Below are 18,983 nucleotides of genomic sequence, written 5' to 3' on the forward strand. Positions count from 1 at the left end.
ATATGTGACCAATGTTTCAGAAAGGTCCTGCTGCAGGCACCTCTCCATCAGGATCAGATTCTTGATCAGATTCAGAGGGTTGAAGTAACGTGATCTCTGAGCAGCCGTGTATATTCAGCCAACATGTAAACATTAGATCAACGTGCTGGACAGCCGAGGCACATCCACTTCCTGAGGGGGCGTGGTCAGAGAGAAAACAGACTGTTCTGAGGAGGACTGAAGAAGAGGGTTCTTCAGGAATGCCAAAATCTGATTTCAAAGTGTTTTTTTGAGCATAAACTTTAAAGACATGTTTTGGGGACCTCTTAGACCAATATATATTGACGAAAAAAAGAGTGATATGTCACCTTTAAAAAAACAAAACAAAGGAGTTACGAAAAACACGTGTCATCTATATCTATAAAAACGTGAAAAAATAAACTCATATCAACCCGTACAACACACTTCAGTGCTCAAAATACGGTACACTTATTTTTAATGGAGCTCATTCACAGACTACAGGATGCACACACACACACACACACACACACACACACACACACACACACACACCACACACACACACACACACACCACACACACACACACACACAGAGAGAGAGTGTGAATTACAGCCAAATACATGAGGGAAGAGCAATATATTTACGCTGTTTTGTCAAGAGTGTTGTATTTCATCACATTGTGCTTCTGCACTTTTTCTGAACCAGTGGCTTCACTCTTCTCTAACACTCTGCATGTGTATGTTGATGTGGTGATGTTTGAAAAAAAAAAAAAAAAGAGTAAAATATTGAAGGCAGATGTTGATAGGCCTCACCAAATTTATGGGGATTTCAAACCTGTTCCTCCCCAAGGTCAGATGAAGATGCAGAAGGTCAGTTTCATGACAGGGAGAGGCAAAAGGAGGTATCCAAAAACTTTATGAGGTGATCAATTACTCATCTAAGTGACAGCTCCTCCTTACACCTATGCTTTTATCCAATGTGCTTATGATTTCAAAATAAAAAAGGGGCGGAATCACACTCACAACATGACAGATAATGCGTTTGGAAAATTTGTGGTTGGGCAGCCGATGACCAAAGTGTCTGTCACAGCCTCAATGTGAATACGGCTCGTTGACAGGAGCCACAGTCTGTAGTTCTCTTCCATTTTTTTCTTCTGCTTGTGAAAACAGGTAATAAAATTCATCTTAATGCCCTTTTTTGGCATTTGCTGTTATAACACTCATTTTACCCACAAGGGTCTGATATACTGTACATCGCTACCTCATGCTCTAAATAAGAAGTAAGTGATTTTATTCCTCTGCTCTCTTAACACCAGATAACAACATACTGAATATTGTGTGTGAGTGATCTGCCTACACTACCAGTCAAAAGTTTGGAAACACCTTCTCATTCAAGTGTTTGTATTTATTTCAATTATTTGAAACACTGTAGATTAATACCAAAGACGTCAAAACTATGAAAGAACACATATGGAATTATTTAATGAACAAAAAAGGTGTTAAACAAACCAGAACATGTTTTTTTATTTTAGATTCAAATCAAACTATTGCATTACTCTCAAAAGTATTTTTATCATTGATCTAAGGAATTTAACTTCATGCATAAAGGTGGAGTGTTTGGAAGTAAAGCAAGTCCCATGAGCATCAGCATCTTGTATCTGTTGGTCAAAGAAATGCATAGTAGTATTTACAGTTAAAGTATTTGTATGAGGAGTAAAACCTTCCAGTACAGACCACTAGTCAGATGTTTAAGATGTACCTCTGTAGAAACAAGTGGTGGAATAAAGATGAGTGCATGTTAGGTACTGTATTTCTAAAGTCTTCCCTCATGTGTTTGTACACTACCAGTCAAAAGTTTGGAAACACCTTCTCATTCAAGGGTTTGCATTTATTCTAATTATTGTAAACACTGTAGATTAATACTGAAGACATCAAAACTATGAAAGAACATATATGGAATTATTTAATGAACAAAAAAGTGTTAAACAAACCAGAACATGTTTTATATTTTAGATTCTGTAAAGTAGCCCCCCTTTTTCCTTCATGACAGCTTTGCACACTCTTGGTATTCTCTCAGTCTGCTTCATGAAGTGGTCTCCTGGAATGGTTTCTAACTAACATGAGCCTTGTCAAGAGTTCATTTGTAGAATGACTTTCCTTCTTAATGTGTTTGGGACCATCAATTGTGTTGTTCAGAGGTAGGGTTAGCACTCAATGGATATCCCTATTTGACTACTGTTGTAATCCAGATTATGGCAAAACCAGATTATTTCATAGTTTTGATGTCTTCAGTATTAATCTACAATGTTGAAAATAATTAAAATAAATAAAAAATCATTGAATGAGAAGGTGTGTCTAAACTTTTGACTGGTAGTGTACGTTTATCTTTGCCAAAAACTGTTGGGAATTGTTGTATATTGTGTTTACAATTAAAATTGTAGTTGTAGTTAAAATACATTTATAGAAAGTAAGAGTCATGACAACACTGGCAGAAAAAAAACTTCTCTCCTTTTTTTTCTTTGTTTTTTCATGGAAAAAAAGTATAACAATTCAGTGGAACTAGCAAACAGGTATTTTTTTAAGCAAATAAAAGTCAACCCCCACAACTTTTTCCACATAACTACTACTCTGAGAGGTGGTAAAGATCAACAAAAATGATGGGCAATGATGGAGGAGTTGTTGAATGTCAAAAACATTATTGGAAAAACTGATATAAAGTCTAAAGCTGGCATTAATTTATATATTACCGTAAAATCTGGAATAGTCACATCAGTCTTCAAGACACAGTCTAATTTATTATAGGATTATAGGGATTATTATAGATACGCTGCTCCTGCAGCCTGGAATCTGCTGCAGGAGAACTTGGGTTCTAGTGAGCTTGTCTCTTTCAGTATTATTAAAAGCAGACTGAATGCATTTGAGGAAGATGCCATAGCTTGTAGATGCTTTGAGTGATGATTTTTGTTCTGAAATTCATGATATGTTGTCTTTTTTTTAGAATTCTGTGTTGTTTGACTGTGACTTTGTTGGAACATGCTGCTGCCGATCTTGGCCAGGACACACTTGTAAAAGAGATTCTTAATCTCAATGAGGTTTTCCTGGTTAAATAAAATTAAACACAATGTATTATGGGGCTCCCAATGTGGTTTAAACCCCTTCATCATCTGTTATGGCCATCCTGCCAGCTACCCATGCAGCAGTGGGGTTGAGCTTTTTGTGAGGTACAGATATCCAATGCCATCGTCTGATGTGCAGAGACTCGTACCATCCACCTTTGCTGGTCATTTTTCATCTTAAATTGAAGTCTTTTCAAACAAACCAGCACTCCACAAGTTTAATACACTTAATATTATACCATTGTTTTTTTAAATGTATGATTAGAACATAAGCAAGCCTTAAAAAACTTCAATTCTTTTGTGACTTCCAACATGTATGTCGTGCCACAATAGCTGGTGTCTTTCATCAAGGACGGACATGTTCTGTCTTTACAATTAACTCAGCCATTGCTGTTTAGTTTGAGTGAATGGATTACCTCTCTGCGAGGGAATACACTGTACGATATTATGAATGTCGTCAGGAAAACTGAACTCACACTGTCAGGTGATTAATTTACGACACACCACCTAAGTCCTTGCACTGTACGTGTTAAATTGGAACAGAGCTTTGAAACTTTTCAGTGAAATTTCCTTTGTAAAGTATCTTACACAGAGCTGAAGTCAGAGAGTATGACTTCAGCATTAAACATAAAGTTCAGATATCATCTTTCTGATGTGTCCATAAAAACAGAAAATATAGACGCTTGATAAAAGAATTAGATTGCTCAGATGGTCGGTATGTAATGGATGATAGGTGTGGTATCGTTGTGAATCAGCCTCATTCCCAGAGTCTGCCTGGCTTTAAACAACATGTTAGTAATACATTTCCAACCAAAATTCCAAGAAAAGTCAAATTTCCTAATGATACATTGTTGTGAGACTATACATCTTTGTTGTTTGGATATCAGTCCAAGAGGGCAACAGCTTAAATGAGATGACCTTTTGACCCCTAGCTGTCATCTGACAGAGGTTTGACCTGCTGCTGCTGGAGAGTATGGGGAGTTAAACAGTGGGTGTGGGTGGGAGATTGAGTGGGTTCAGAGGTGATCAGATGAGGAAAAACAAGTCAACCCTCTGAAAGAATCATAGCTTACTTTAAATGAAATGCAGGAGACACCTGGATAGCCTCCCACTACATTTAGTGAATGGCACTACCAGCCAACACACTGCAAAATAAAACCTCCAACAGGCTACTTGACATACGACTTGTTTTGTTTGTTTTGAGTGTGAAGTGACCCCGATGACATGAACACATGTGGTCTTGAGACTAGGGAGTTTAAAGCTATTTTTTCTTCCACTTATATGTTTCCTGTTTTGAATAGGCTGTCTTTAAAGTCCTTTAAAAGTCTGAACTACATAGGTTTTGGCAAGAGGGAAAATGAGATCCCTCAGAAAGAACATCATCTCCTGGGGATGGAAACCTTAGTACATTTCCTGCAAGTGATTTATGATGTGGTTGGACTCATATGAAAACACCGAGGTGACAACAAAAGGTGCAAAGGGCTACACAAACTGAAAGGTTGGAGAAATGTCATGATCCCAGTGGGAAAATTAAAGGGATGGTCAACTGTGAAAGTAATAGCTTCTTTAGGAATGAATAACAAGATTACTCCCTAGGGTGGATGATGAACTTTTCTTCCTCTCAGCTGTTTTTGTGTGTGTGTGTGTTAATCTTTATAACTTAAACTTCAAGAAGACAGCATGAGGACAAGCTGTCGGTCAGTTTGGGGGCATGGCATATTAACACCTCAAGATTGCTTTTGTTTTGGTCCCATTGTACCTTCATTTTATCCAGTAACTGGCAAATGCCATAATGCTGTATAATGCTTTACTACCTGGACATAAACAAGCAGACATGACCAATGGTATCTTGTAGTCCTGTGCAGTTGGGCATTTGTTTTAATCTAGAAAATGTTGGTAAAAATGTACAAAGACTGTGTCTGGTTAACTTAAAAGAGCCTACAACAAACAGGCATGTTAACCTGCTAGGAAGATTGTTATATCTCTGCTAATGCTAGACACACTTAGCAAACCAATTTGGCATTGCTCACCCACAGACTGTGATATCATGTTTAAGCCATGTTAAGTAAAAAAATAAATAAAAAAAAAGACCTTCCCCCACAGTTTTTCTTACCTGTCGATCAGTCAATCTTAGTTTAAAATTTCAGTTTGAATGACCAAGAAATTAGTTAATTTGGAAAACCCTTGTCTGTTTGGTTTGGTTTAGTTTGCTTTTTATTTGTGTAACTGTGAAATAAAAGCACATAAAAAATACAAAACATGAAAACAAGCAGCCATTAGTTGTGATTGTCACAGCTGTCTTTTAACTGGAGTCTTCTTGTATGTGAGAACTTAAAGGAATAAACTTCAAATATTTCCAATGTCTCAAATGGAACCACACATTTTAACTGATTATGACACTTTCACCAAAGCACCAACTCTAGTCTTTAAAAGGAAAGATAATAGATATCCTCTAGAGAGCAAAAAGGCCAAAAAGATTACAGAGAAGATGGTTGAATTCAGCGCATTGGACAACCAGCCCATCTCTGCTGCAGAATGCAGATTTATGCCTTGTCTTGATCCACTGTACGTCCCGCCATCTTGACACTACATGTCAGACCTTACCAGAGCTGTACAGCAAAGTTCCTGACAACATACAAGGTGACTGCTGTTAGTTTTACAACAGACATTTGGATTAATGGAAGCTATTACACCCTTCTGAGTATAATTCGATTTTCTATGCAAGTTTTCCAACGATGCTAGCTTGACTAAGTTAAAAAGAATAAGCTGAAGATCGGAACTCTGTATAAAACACAGATTGAGATCAGGGGCCAAAAAAGCTGATTGGAACCAAGTGGCAACCTCTGGTTTTGAAGTATGAAGCACGTGCATACATACTAAAAACTGCAGTTCCTCAAGCGTCCACTTGAGGCTGGCTCCAAAAATGCAGGTAGCCATGTACACACCCATTCTAACAAGCACATCTTCATTATAGCAAAAGTAGACATGTTTACAGCCTGGTACAAAAACACTTTTGGTCTGTATATCTAAATTATTTATCCGCACTAGGATAGAGAAGCATTTCAAGCCAAAATACTTTTCGATAATCACTGGCGATTATTTGTACTAGTGCTGCTAGCAGTTATGTCGGTGTTTGTCTGATGGAGCAGCATGCTGTGCAAGTTTACATCTTAAAGCCGTGCTCAGACGCCGTTATCTCAGTTTCTGAATCTCACTCCACTATCAATCAATCAATCAATCTTTATTTATATAGCGCCAAATCACAACAAACGTTACCTCAAGACACTTTTACAAACATAGGAGGTGTAGACCACTCTATGTCAAATTATGAACAGATGTATTACTAGCAACTGTCGCTAATGTTTTCAACTTATTTCGCTATTTAATGCAGTTCGCATTCTTCTTCTTCTGTTATTTAATGCAGTTAGCAAACAGCTTTAAGGCGCTCTATAGCTGAATGAAAATAGTACTTTCAAAATGAGATAATATTCACATTAAAGCTGCTGTGAGGAACTTTTGGTTTGCATCGATTTTGGCGCCCTCTTGTGGACAAAGTGATACCTCTTATCTCTTGTCCTCGACATGCAAAATTTGTGTCTTCAGCCAATAACCTCATCCTGTTGTGTTTAACATAAAGCTGTATCACACGGTGTGATTATTTGGCATGAAAGCAGCCAAAAAAGGGAGATGTCAATCATCTGTTCTGACACCTATCCCCTCTGAGCGGATTCAGGCATTAAAAATGACAACAGAGAAGCTATCAGTGTTGTTGTGGATGGTCTTTTTTGCTTTTGAGGGTCATAAAGAGGCATCAGTATCAGTTTCAGTCTGTTTCTCAACCAGTTACAAAACTCTTCATAGTGCCTTTAACTCTTGGATTTTTAATAAGTGAACGAATGTTCGAGCATTTGAAAATGTCCCATCCCTAATTTGCATACACTGTACAAGATATTAAGGCTTAGAGTTTTCATAATTACAGACACGGCTGTCAGACTGATAGATTGGCACACTGTAGCTTGTGTCCAGGAGGCTGACGGCCTGCCTCAGCTCTACCTCTTTGCCTCTTGTTAGGTTGATATAAAAGTTAGGTTGAGTTAGCATTTAGCTGTCCACAGGCTTTAAAACTCTACAATAGAAACCATTGTACCAAAGCACATGAAAACTAAATAAATCTACTTAAAAAAATATCTAACACTTCCAAGTCTCACATTTTACATGGCTGCAGTAGTTTTACTGCATGATTCAAATTTCATGGCTGCTCTTCACTAAATAGAAATGTATGACCTGCTGGCATCTAATTTCCTTACATAAGCTCAAGCACCAGTGAGTGGGGCTATTTATTTCATCATCTGTCCTATACATTGACCTCTCCACATTTCAAATATCCTCTTGAGCTCAAGTGTTCTTGTGCAGAAAACCTGCCCCCACTCCTTGTATTAAACTAAAGAACATTAAATATATTTATTTCCTCCTAAAGAAGATGAAGAAGTTACATTTACAGTCAAATGTTAATTAAAGCTGTATCAGAGGATGTCAGGCTGAACGTCAGATTCAAATTACTCTGGATTACTGACTCAGTGCAAGTATGAGCTGCTTATCAATCTGCATTCCGTTTTTACTATCAGGGGCTTTAAATTACAATCATTTATAGCACTCTAACTTGTCTCCAGTACCGCATAGCAAGTGTTCTATGTGCTACCATTTATTATGATAATGGAGAACCTGTCAGCTCACTACCACATGATAGTAGTCATGGGAGGATTATGCTGTGAGTTGGCTAAGAAGGAAAAAAAAAATCAATGGATTACGTTTAGAAAAATCTGACTGCTTGCTGTGACAGAATATAGAGGATGGATTTCCTAACGCTTAATCTTTTGTAACTTCTATAAATTTGGTTGTGATAAAATTCCTTCCTGAATATCCCATATCAGGTTAAACAAATTCCCAAAACTTTGCAACCATTGTTTGCAACTTAACCTCCTTCTCCTTCTGCAAAGGAATGAGGCCAAAAATACTGTTGCAATGGGTGCTGACATGTGCTGATAGTATATTTTATAGCCCAGAAATGTGCAGAAGGGATCTGACTGATGGAGCACCGGGACTGGCTTCATGCCCTAAAACACACATTAAACTTCTAGATAAAACATTGAATATCCCTCAGGTCGGTACAGCCCTCAGCAGAACATTTTCATGTATGGGTTTGAAACAGATTCTTATGACCATAGAAAGTTTGATTCTACTCTACTAACTTGTCAACAGAGCCATCAGTCATAACCCTAGACTGTATAAATAATGGATGTAGTATCTGTTATAACACCCATCTGTCTCTGAAGCGCTGTTTTGAAGCCGGTTGTCGGCGGGTGCCATATTGGAAATGAAGAACTCAACCTAACTGCTGTCGAGCGAGTGTGAGGTAAAGAGGCGGGCTTTGAGCCTCCTCGCCAACAGCTACAGTGCTCCCGCCTGTCAATCAAGTCGGTCATGTCCTTATTAGGGCAAAACTCGTAATCATAATATCTTCTGAACTGTTGCATTGTTTATTTCTGCAGCCAGCCTCAAGTGGACACTCAATGAACTGCAGTTTACAACACTTCCGCATGGGCTTCATATTTTGAGACCTGAGGTTGCCGCTTGGTCATAACATTCCATCTGTCACGGTGCAGCAACCAAAAAAGTAGATGACCCAAAATGCAGATTCTAAATAATAAACCAAAACTTACTGAAAAACACTAGAACAAGGACCCACTAGAACAAAGAAACATGAGGTACATGCAGGTGGGGTAGACAACGATCTGACAAGAGACTGGGGAAACAGAGGAGCTAAATACACAGAGTAATTAACACAGGTGTGGAGCACAAGACACAGGTGAAACTAATGAGGGTAATCAAAAAGGAGGGAAACACACAAGGACAGAAAGTAACTAACCTGGAGACAGGGATCAGAACACAAGACTAAGAAACACAAGAAAGTACAAAAAAGAGACATGGATCCCAGAGGATAACTAATGCAGAAAGAACATGAAAAGCCAAGGAATGAATACAAGCAAAAAACTAAACTAAACATCGACTCATGACAACATCTCCTCTTCTTTAGCATCAACTAATTAAGAGCAAACTTCTCTTAAAATAAACACTTGAACGCACATAAATGCAAAAATAAGAACTGGAACTCTCTCCCACCTGACCTCCGTAATACTGACTCACTCCCACATTTTAAATCCAAACTCAAAACCCATCTGTTTAAACTGGCTTACTCCATCTGACCACAACTCCACTGTCCATTCACTTAAAACTTTTTAAATTGTGTTTTATTTAATGTTTGGTATTTAAACTCTGTTTGTTTTTAATGTTATAAGGTGACCTTGAGTGCCAAGGAAGGCGCCTATAAATAAAATGCATTATTATTATTATTATTATTGTTGTTGTTATTAATAATAATAATAATAATAATAATAATAATAATAATAATAATAATAATAATAATAATAACCAAATCATGTTTAACAAAATGTATTTGACGTTTATTTCAATTTGCTAGCTTGACCTATGTCCCATCTCTTAACATGGAGGAGGCGGGCTTTATGATCTATTCTGCTGCAAGTCACTAGAGGGAGCCCTCCATGTTTTTGCTTCACTTTTGGGGGGCGGTAGTGTTAGATGACATTCAGTCCATCACAGTAAAGGCTGATTTATACTTCTGCGTTGAATCGACGGCGTACCCTACGCCGGGGGTCCGCGTAGCTCCCGTACCTACGCCGAGGCCTACACACGTAGCTGACGTGCACCTCCTCCAAAATGTAACTACGCGTAGAGCCGATGCGGACCGCAAGCTCTGTGATTGGTCCGCTCGGCGGCTTTGTCTTTCCCGTATTCATATCACTTCCGGGATCCCGCACATCGGCCACATCGGCCGCACATCGGCCGCGTATTTAATCTCCTCCTCTCTATTCTTCATGTAATCATGTCTGTATGATAAACAGCAACACGTATCAGCTGTAGATTAACAGAACACGCTCTGAAACTCTGTGGAAAAGTAAACAGAGATCGTAGCAGGACCGGAAGCAGGCGACCGGCTATCAGAGAGACCACACTGCCCTCAGGCGTTTCGGCGGAGAATTGCTGCGCGACACGGACACATCCTCGCACAAGTATGTGGGGCTCATGTCCGCGTCAGCCCCTGCTGCGTAGGGGAGACGCAGAAGTATAAATCAGCCTTAAGGTCTTAGAAAAAAAATGTCTTTGAAAGTTTTTTGAAATACCTGCCTTTACTTCAATATATTATTAATAATATATATTTAGAAGTCTGAATAACTACAGTTAATGTAAGGATCTAATATGAAGTGAATTAAGCGTGTATTAAAGCACATGTTATTCTATAAACACAAGTTATTCAATCAAATGTTTCTGAAGAGCTTCCTCTTTCTTTATGTATTTCACTGGATTTTGATGGGATTGCTGGACACAGTGTTATGAAAAGGTCATTGCCAGACCTGCCAACACTCACAGTTTAGGCGAGAGTCTACCCCTTTTTACTGTACTCCCGACAATCTCCCTATTTCATGTTGATGTCAATCAAATGAGTGTCCCTCAACTTCTTTTTCAAGAAGTCCTCTACTTGAGCCTTATATTCAAACCCCAAAAACATCCACTCCTCCTCTCCCTGTACATGGTTTGCTACAAAAGACGCTGCATGAGATTGTTTCTCACAGCAGGTAGCTGAAGTGTTCATGAGACATATTGTTATGAGTTCAACAAACATCTGCACTGTTTAAAGATGTTATCCATCCCTCATTAAAGTGGTTTAGCCCTGTTCTTGCTAGCTAACCTAAGTTTTGACGTGCAATAACGCAGCATCCTCTTTAAAGTTCATCAGGAGAGTTTAGAGCTGTGTGAATCGGATGACAGAGAGAGTGCTGACAGTGTAACTATCACAATGTCACAGGTGAAGTTGTTAAAACACTAAACACTTCCTGATAACCTCAGATGGAGATGCAGAGGAAATCTGTTCCTTCTTAAAGCAAAGAGCAGAAAGCAGCAGAGGCTGAGGATGAAGAGGTTACCTTAGGTCAAATAACATTTAGCTGTAGGTAATAAATATGATTTAAAGGACCCAGATGAAGGACTTTAAAAAGCACATAGAGATGTAGATTCATGTTACAGAGACTCCTTTATTGAAATAATACTATAATGGTATTAACATCAAAATATGGTGTCAACCTAAACCACTCTACCTGGAATATGTGTGTGTTACTGCAGAGGCTCACTCTACTCTCACTCTTTAACATGTTTATGAATTTTGTCATATTTGTAAGACATTTTATTTTACTGCAAACCCTTAAAATTCAGACACATTAACGTATTTGACTTACATATCCTTTTATTAAATATATGAATCTGCACTTCAGGGTTATATATGGATGGGGTTACTTGATATAGGCTGATTTTTACTATACTCCAGAAAATCTCCCTATTTTTCACAGTCCAATGTTGGCAGGTATGGTCATTGCAGTAACAAACCCACTGAGGTTTCTCAAAGACATCGCAGTGTTCCTTTGTTTTCAGCCTGTTTCAGCTTATTAAACTGAGTTAGGTTATTTAAAAAAATACTACTTGGCTGCAGCATTTGGAGCAAAAAATCAAATAAACCTCTACTTTCGTTCTCTAGTTGCAAAAGTTTAAGAAGTGGAAAAGATTACAACTAGCTAGCTGATGTTAAAACATGTTGGAGCTATTATTATGAGGGATTTTTTCCTTAGAAGATGCTGGGTGTTCAAATCAAAGGTAGAATGACCACATTCATCAGATATGCATAAACACGAATACATAAGAATGCCATTGTTGCAGAATATATTTGGCAGTTTATCAAAGCTGTAGCTGGTCAGGGGTGAGGGCCTAACTATTCCCTTTGGCATTCTTCTGTTTTAACAATGCAATCAAACTTTAAAGTATGGTTGGATTTCTGCCTGAATTTTCCGTTTATGGATTTTAAAGAGGGGAGCACTACTGGCATGTTTCCCTTTATTTGTCACAGCAACTTACCAGCTAACACTTCACAGCTAACTTCCAACTCATGCTTTTATGTTGCAGTTATTTCATGCAACAAGAAGTTCTGATTAAGTCATTGTGACTTTATGGTGGTGACATGAATCATGCGTGGGGGAGATGTCAGGGCTTTCTAAAGTTAAGCTCTCCAACTTTAATACAGGAGATCTTTCCCTGTGTGAAAACATGAGTCAAGGTTTTGTGTTATTCAAGCACAAGGGTTTTTTTTGTGTGTGTGTGCTTTTTCACCAACTAAACCTAGAACTACCTACAGAGAACTTTCCAAAACCTTCACTTTTATTTATGACGTGTACTTGGTTTTGTTTACAAAAAACAGTAGGACCATGTACAATACAGGAAGGCAACTACTGTATAAAGAAAAGGAAGTTATGTGACGTTACACACTTGAATAATTCAAATGTGACATTTTCTCTGCACTAACCTTAAACCCCGCTCTCCCACGTGCTGCTCTGTTCTTGGTTGACCCATCCATTAACATTGAATTCCAACACTAAGCAATTTTCTACTCAATATTCTGCCTTACCTGTCTCCCATAAATCTTTGTTGTAAACTTTTTGCCATTTGTGTGATTTTTTTGATGAACAGCTGGGTAACCAAGTTCACTGCAAACACTCAAAATCTTACCAAGTGAAATTGTCTGATTTTTTAGTCAAAATGTCTTCTCCCACTTGATTTAAGATACATTTACTTAACAAGTAACATTTGAGCAAGATAGAGGGACTTGTTTTAAGACATCTTAAATATCTTGTTAAGGCAAACAATCTTGAAATGATCTTGTTTTGAGTTGTAATTTAGAAGAAACAAGGTTTATATACATTTCATGCATTTTTCAAGCTGAGATCTTATTTGTAGAAGACAGATAATCTTGATTTAAGTAAAGTAAATTCATTTTATTGAAGAATCTATCAGAAAACAGCTACATTGATGAAAGAAAGAAAGAAAGAAAGAAAGAAAGAAAGAAAGAAAGAAAGAAAAGTTGTTTTTTTAAGGACAGGTTACAGTTTTCAGACACTGTTTCTTCTAAATCAGCTAAAAATATACATCCTCAAACTACATGCACACAATGAAACACCTACTTTTGAGCATAGCTGGCTTATCCTAAAAAACAACATGACTGAATATTAGTATATCCAGCTCACTATGAGAAGACATTATATCTCAAAATGCTCAAATTAAACTTTGTAATCTTATTTCAAGTACAAGATGGTGTTAAACCTAGAGAAGTGCCGCTATAATACAACTCAAATTAAGGTGAATATATCTCAAATGAAGAAGTTGACATGAAATGTATTAGTGCAAAAATCTTTTTTTTTGAGAGAAAAAATACTAATTGTTAGCATTTCTGTCTTATACTGAGACACTAATGTTTAAAATATTGGTAAAATGTTGCTTAAAAAAAGTTTTCCCTGCTAATTTTAAGATCAGTTTTCTAAATAGTATGTCTTATTTTAAGAAATCTTACCAAGCAAATTTTCACTTTTTCTATTGGCAGATTTTTTTGCTTATTTCAAGGTAAAAGTGAAAATAAGTTGTTTTTTTACTTGTTTTTTGAGGGGCATTTTTTCCAGTGTTCAAAATATTTATGACATTTTAAGAGTTTTTAACCCATTTTTATTGGGTATTTTTTAAATACTTTAACTTTCAGGAATTTTACAGTTATGACACTTAGCAATGTACAAAATTCCTGTTCGTAATTTTTATGGACAGGATCTCAAGTGCCGCTATACTACAACTCAAATTAAGGTGAATATATCTCAAATGAAGAAGTTGACATGAAATGTATTAGTGCAAAAATCTTTTTTTGAGAGAAAAAATACTAATTGTTAGCATTTCCGTCTTATACTGAGACACTAAGCTTTAAAATACTGGTAAAATGTTGCTTAAAAGAAGTTTTCCCAGCTAATTTTAAGATCAGTTTTCTAAATAGTATGTCTTATTTTAAGAAATCTCACCAAGCAAATTTTCACTTGTTCTAATGGTAGATTTTTTTGCTTATTTCAAGGTAAAAGTGAAAATAAGTTGTTTTTTTTCTGTTTTTTTGAGGGGCATTTTCTCCAGTGTTCAAAATATTTATGACATTTTAAGAGTTTTTAACCCATTTTTATTGGGTATTTTTTAAATACTTTAACTTTCAGGAATTTTACAGTTATGACACTTAATGTACAAAATTCCTGTTCGTAATTTTTATGGACAGGATCTCAAGTGCCGCTATAATACAACTCAAATAAAGGTGAATATATCTCAAATGAAGAAGTTGACATGAAATGTATTAGTGCAAACATTTTTTTTGAGAGAAAAAATACTAATTGTTAGCATTTATGTCTTATACTGAGACACTAAGCTTTAAAATATTGGTAAAATGTTGCTTAAAAAAAGTTTTCCCTGCTAATTTTAAGATCACAGTTTTCTAAATAGTATGTCTTATTTTAAGAAATCTTACCAAGCAAATTTTCACTTGTTCTATAAGCAGATTTTTTTTGCTTATTTCAAGGTAAAAGTGAAAATAAGTTGTTTTTTTCTTGTTTTTTGAGGGGCATTTTTTCCAGTGTTCAAAATATTTATGACATTTTAAGAGTATTTAACCCATTTTTATTGGGTATTTTTTAAATACTTTAACTTTCAGGAATTTTACAGTTATGACACTTAACAAAGTACAAAATTCCTGTTCGTAATTTTTATGGACAGGATCTCAAGTGCCGCTATAATACAACTCAAATTAAGGTGAATATATCTCAAATGAAGAAGTTGACATGAAATGTATTAGTGCAAAAATCTTTTTTTGAGCAAGCAAATTTTCACTTGTTCTATTGGCAGATTTTTTTGCTTATTTCAAGGTAAAAGTGAAAATAAGTTGTTTTTTTCTTGTTTTTTGAGGGGCATTTTTTCCAGTGTTCAAAATAAAAAAAAAAACAGCCAAATAAAAGAGCAAGCATTTCTGTTTTCTGGATGTTCTGCTCCTTCAATGCACAAAGTGAATCACCCTTAACCACTAGTAGTTTCAAAGCCAGAGATTTATTTACCTGGAAGCCGAGCAGAATACAGAGGTACCATGGTGGCCTGTCATTTAGGGAGTAAACCAAATCTGCGCTGTGGTCGACAGTCTCCTCTAGGGTCTCTGTGTGTGGCTCCCCAATGTCATCTGTCAGCTGAGGCTCTTCGCTGTCTTTGACCTAAAGAGAAGAACAGCCAAATAAAGACATTTCATACGGTGGCCCTGAAGGCCAATCGTAATTAACATTTCAAAAACGCAAAATTAATTTCACTTAGCAAAATACATTTCACAGAATCACAAAATAAATTTCAGAATCACAAAATACATTTCAGAATCACAAAATACATTTCAGAATCACAAAATACATTTCACAGAATCACAAAATAAATTTCAGAATCACAAAATACATTTCAAAAGCACAAAATACATTTCAGAATCACAAAATACATTTCAGAATCACAAAATACATTTCAGAGTCATGAAATACATTTCAGAATCATAAGCCACAAAATACATTTCAGAATCTCAAAATACATTTCAGAATCACAAAATACAATTCAGAGTCATGAAATACATTTCAAGAAACCGGAAAGGGTAGGACCATGGTGCTTGTCTCTGATTGGACAAACTTGCGCCATTCTCGGACGTAATTTCCGGAGTATGTGTTTACAGCGCGAACAGAGCGGTCAATAAACTTTCATCATGTTCTGTCCCTATTTTGGAAAACAATTTTCGTCATTACCGAATTTTTGTAATGCGTGTGGGAAGGCATTGGCCCTTGTTAAAGAGCAGGGCTTCAAGGATGACGCCAGTGGCCCCATTTCAGGTAAATGTTTGATCATTTAACTTCCTTCTCCAACTGCTAGCTACAGCTACTCAATTACTTTTGTGTATATACCTGCAGCAGCAGCAGCATCAGCAGCACCGAACATGCCAACCCTGAAAACCTTCATAGACTATCGGAAGAAAAAGTCAGAGGAAAGGCAGAACTTCAGCTTACAGAAGAAAGGCATGAAGAAAAAAGAACAGAGCAAAGTGAACGTAAGATCTATTGTGTTTTCTATGTGTGTATACATATTGTAACGTCCGTCCGGACACTCGAGCCGATTTGTGAACACAAGAGCTTTATTAACCGGTCACTGTCGGCCGTGACCACGCCAACAAACAAAGCAAAACATGAATCCTTGAATGAATGAATAACTTCTCCTGCGCTGTATCTCCTTTCTCCTGCTCCCACACTCACTCTTTCACACGTCCAAACAAATGGCTTCTGGCACCGGCATGATAATCGCTATGATGATGGCGAAGAGTGCACTGTACAGCTGCCATAGCCCCATTCTCTGTCCCACAGTCTGTGCAGAGTTTCATGGGAACCACACCAACACTTCTGATGCAGTCAATAAAGTTGTTTTTTATCACTTCAGGGTTGTTGTTGGTTGGTCCACATTTGAGCCACATTATTCTACGGGAGAACCCGTCTATACAACCAGATATGGCAAATCCAAAAGGTTTTAATTTGTCATACCCGTCTACATACCACAGGTAGTTCGGACCCATTGAATGGTACGTGCGACGGATAAACCTGCGACGTGCCCGCAACAGGGTCCCGCGTGGATTCAGCTGCCGGAGCATTCTCATGACGGTCTCCCTTTTGACACGCAGACCATGTTTCTGTTTGAGAGTTATCCACATTGTTCGGTATCCAAACAGTTGTCCAGGTCCCAGCAGCTCTGATGATATTGCCCTCCTAACAGCATTCAATGAAGAAAATCCACCCCTTCTCTGCAGGCCGAGGTCTTTTCAGCGTGATTTAAGGGTTCCAATTGATATGTGTATTCCGTGATAAGAGGAGAGCATTTCAAGAATCACACTATATGTATGTCCCTTGTTGAAGTATTGCTCTATCAACTCAAGCTCCTCTTCCATCCTGGTAAACACTTGAAATTTCGCGCTGGCCCTGCCATTGCGGTATCCACTGTAAACAGGAAATGATAAAGGACTGATGCTGGACAGACTGGGGTTTAGCCAATCACAAACAAGTACTATGGTCCTACCCTTTCTGGTTTCTTGAAATGTATTTTGCGATTCTGAAATGTATTTTGTGACTGAAATTTATTTTGTGATTCTGAATTGTATTTTGCGATTCTGTAATGTATCTTGCGATTCTGTAATGTATTTTGTGATTCTGAAATGTATTTTGTGATTCTGAAATTTATTTTGTGATTCTGAAATGTATTTTTTGATTCTGAAATGTATTTTTTGATTCTGAAATGTATTTTGTGATTCTGAAATGTATTTTGTGATTCTGAATTGTATTTTGCGATTCTGAATTGTATTTTGTGAATCTGAAATGTATTTTGTGATTCTGAATTGTATTTTGTGATTCTGAAATGTATTTTGTGATTCTGAATTGTATTTTGCGATTCTGTGAAATGTATTTTGCTAAGTGAAATTAATTTTGCGCTTTTTAAATGTTTATCACAATTGGCCTTCAGGGCCACCGTAATTTCAGGTCTAACACACAACTTCAAACAAAACACAGTATTTTCATACAAATTCTTTGTTAAATTCCATGCTAACTGTTTTGACACCAACTCCCTGAAATAAATGTCAGATAACACACCCACATATCTTGAATCAATCACACTTCCATGTTGCACATACCACAGACTCTCACCGAGCCAGATGTATCGCCAAAGCTTTGTTTTGTCTTTGAAACTGGGAATAATTCAGTGGAATCCTTCTATCGTCACATCAGTCAGGAGCTGATGCTTCAGCTTAGCTCAGACAAAAGACAAAAATATTGAGGATACACAATGGAGTTAAGGTGAGTTATGGCATGTTAAGCATCCATGTGGGCGATAATTCAGGGCAGGTGGGGTGATCCTCTTTAAAATTCCATCAAGATTGCTGTTGATGACAATATAAAAAACGAAGCCTCTCTGGTCCTTTAGCACAGCGTTCTTAACCATCTTTAGCCATGCAAGATGTCATCTACATAACATCAGAGGATTTAACAGTCCTCTGGTATTCATGAAGGTAACAACAAATCATTGTTCTTTTGTGAAATAGAGACGCCAGACGAACGGTATTGGGTTTGCACAGCTGTAAGTTTGGCTCAGAGGTGGATATTTGGACACCATGATAAAAAAAAACCAATTGTTCTTTTTGATGTTCAACAGATTTAAGATAGCTTTATTCTGAAGCCAATGTCAATAGGGGTTATAATGGAATATTCACTTACTGTATCCACCACAGGTTAAGTTAGGTATCTGTGTGCTCTGTGTCAAATAAAACATGAGACTGTCTGAGTCGTCTTTTAGCCAAGGTTTTGAATTCTGTCACTGATTGACTACCTGTCTGAGTGGGGAGGGTGCAGACAGAAGCAAACGGATAAAGTGTTGGGAAAACACCAAAACAAACATGGCGAGTGTCCCAGAAGAACCTGCGCCAGTACTACACATATCATCCAGAATCAGACCCTGAGCTGGAGGAGTGTTGCAGACATGGTTACGACAGCATGTCTCTGAGTGGTTTGTTAAATTTGAGCATTACTCCAGCTTTCTTGCCTTTTGTGTGTTGATGAAGCAGTCTAAGGTGAAGTGGTTGAACTGTAACAGGCATTTAGTTGATTAAAATAGGAAGTGATGGTTGTTTTTGTTTGTTCCTTTGGTGCTGGGACAGAATATAGAGATTTGTGTTGTTTTTTGTGTTGTGGTCTGTTAATAATAATAATAATAATAATACATTTTATTTATAAAGCGCTTTTCTGAAAACTCAAAGACGCTGCACAAAGGATAAAAACATCATA

General features: G+C 37.2%; 1 protein-coding gene across 1 annotated transcript in view; it reads right to left on the minus strand.

The window, feature by feature from the left end:
- Positions 1-16,864, minus strand: part of si:dkey-106n21.1 (solute carrier family 23 member 1) — a 72,026-nt gene extending 55,162 nt beyond the window's left edge. The window contains exons 1-2 of the mRNA XM_034685167.1: positions 16,493-16,864; positions 15,201-15,350 (exon numbers count right to left, since the gene is read on the minus strand). Of these exons, the coding sequence (XP_034541058.1) occupies positions 15,201-15,350; positions 16,493-16,864 (522 nt within the window). The remainder of the gene's footprint in view (positions 1-15,200; positions 15,351-16,492) is intronic.
- Between the last annotated feature and the right edge of the window lie 2,119 nt (positions 16,865-18,983).

The sequence above is a fragment of the Notolabrus celidotus genome, chromosome 6 (genome assembly GCF_009762535.1).
Source record: "Notolabrus celidotus isolate fNotCel1 chromosome 6, fNotCel1.pri, whole genome shotgun sequence".
NCBI lineage: Eukaryota > Metazoa > Chordata > Actinopteri > Labriformes > Labridae > Notolabrus > Notolabrus celidotus.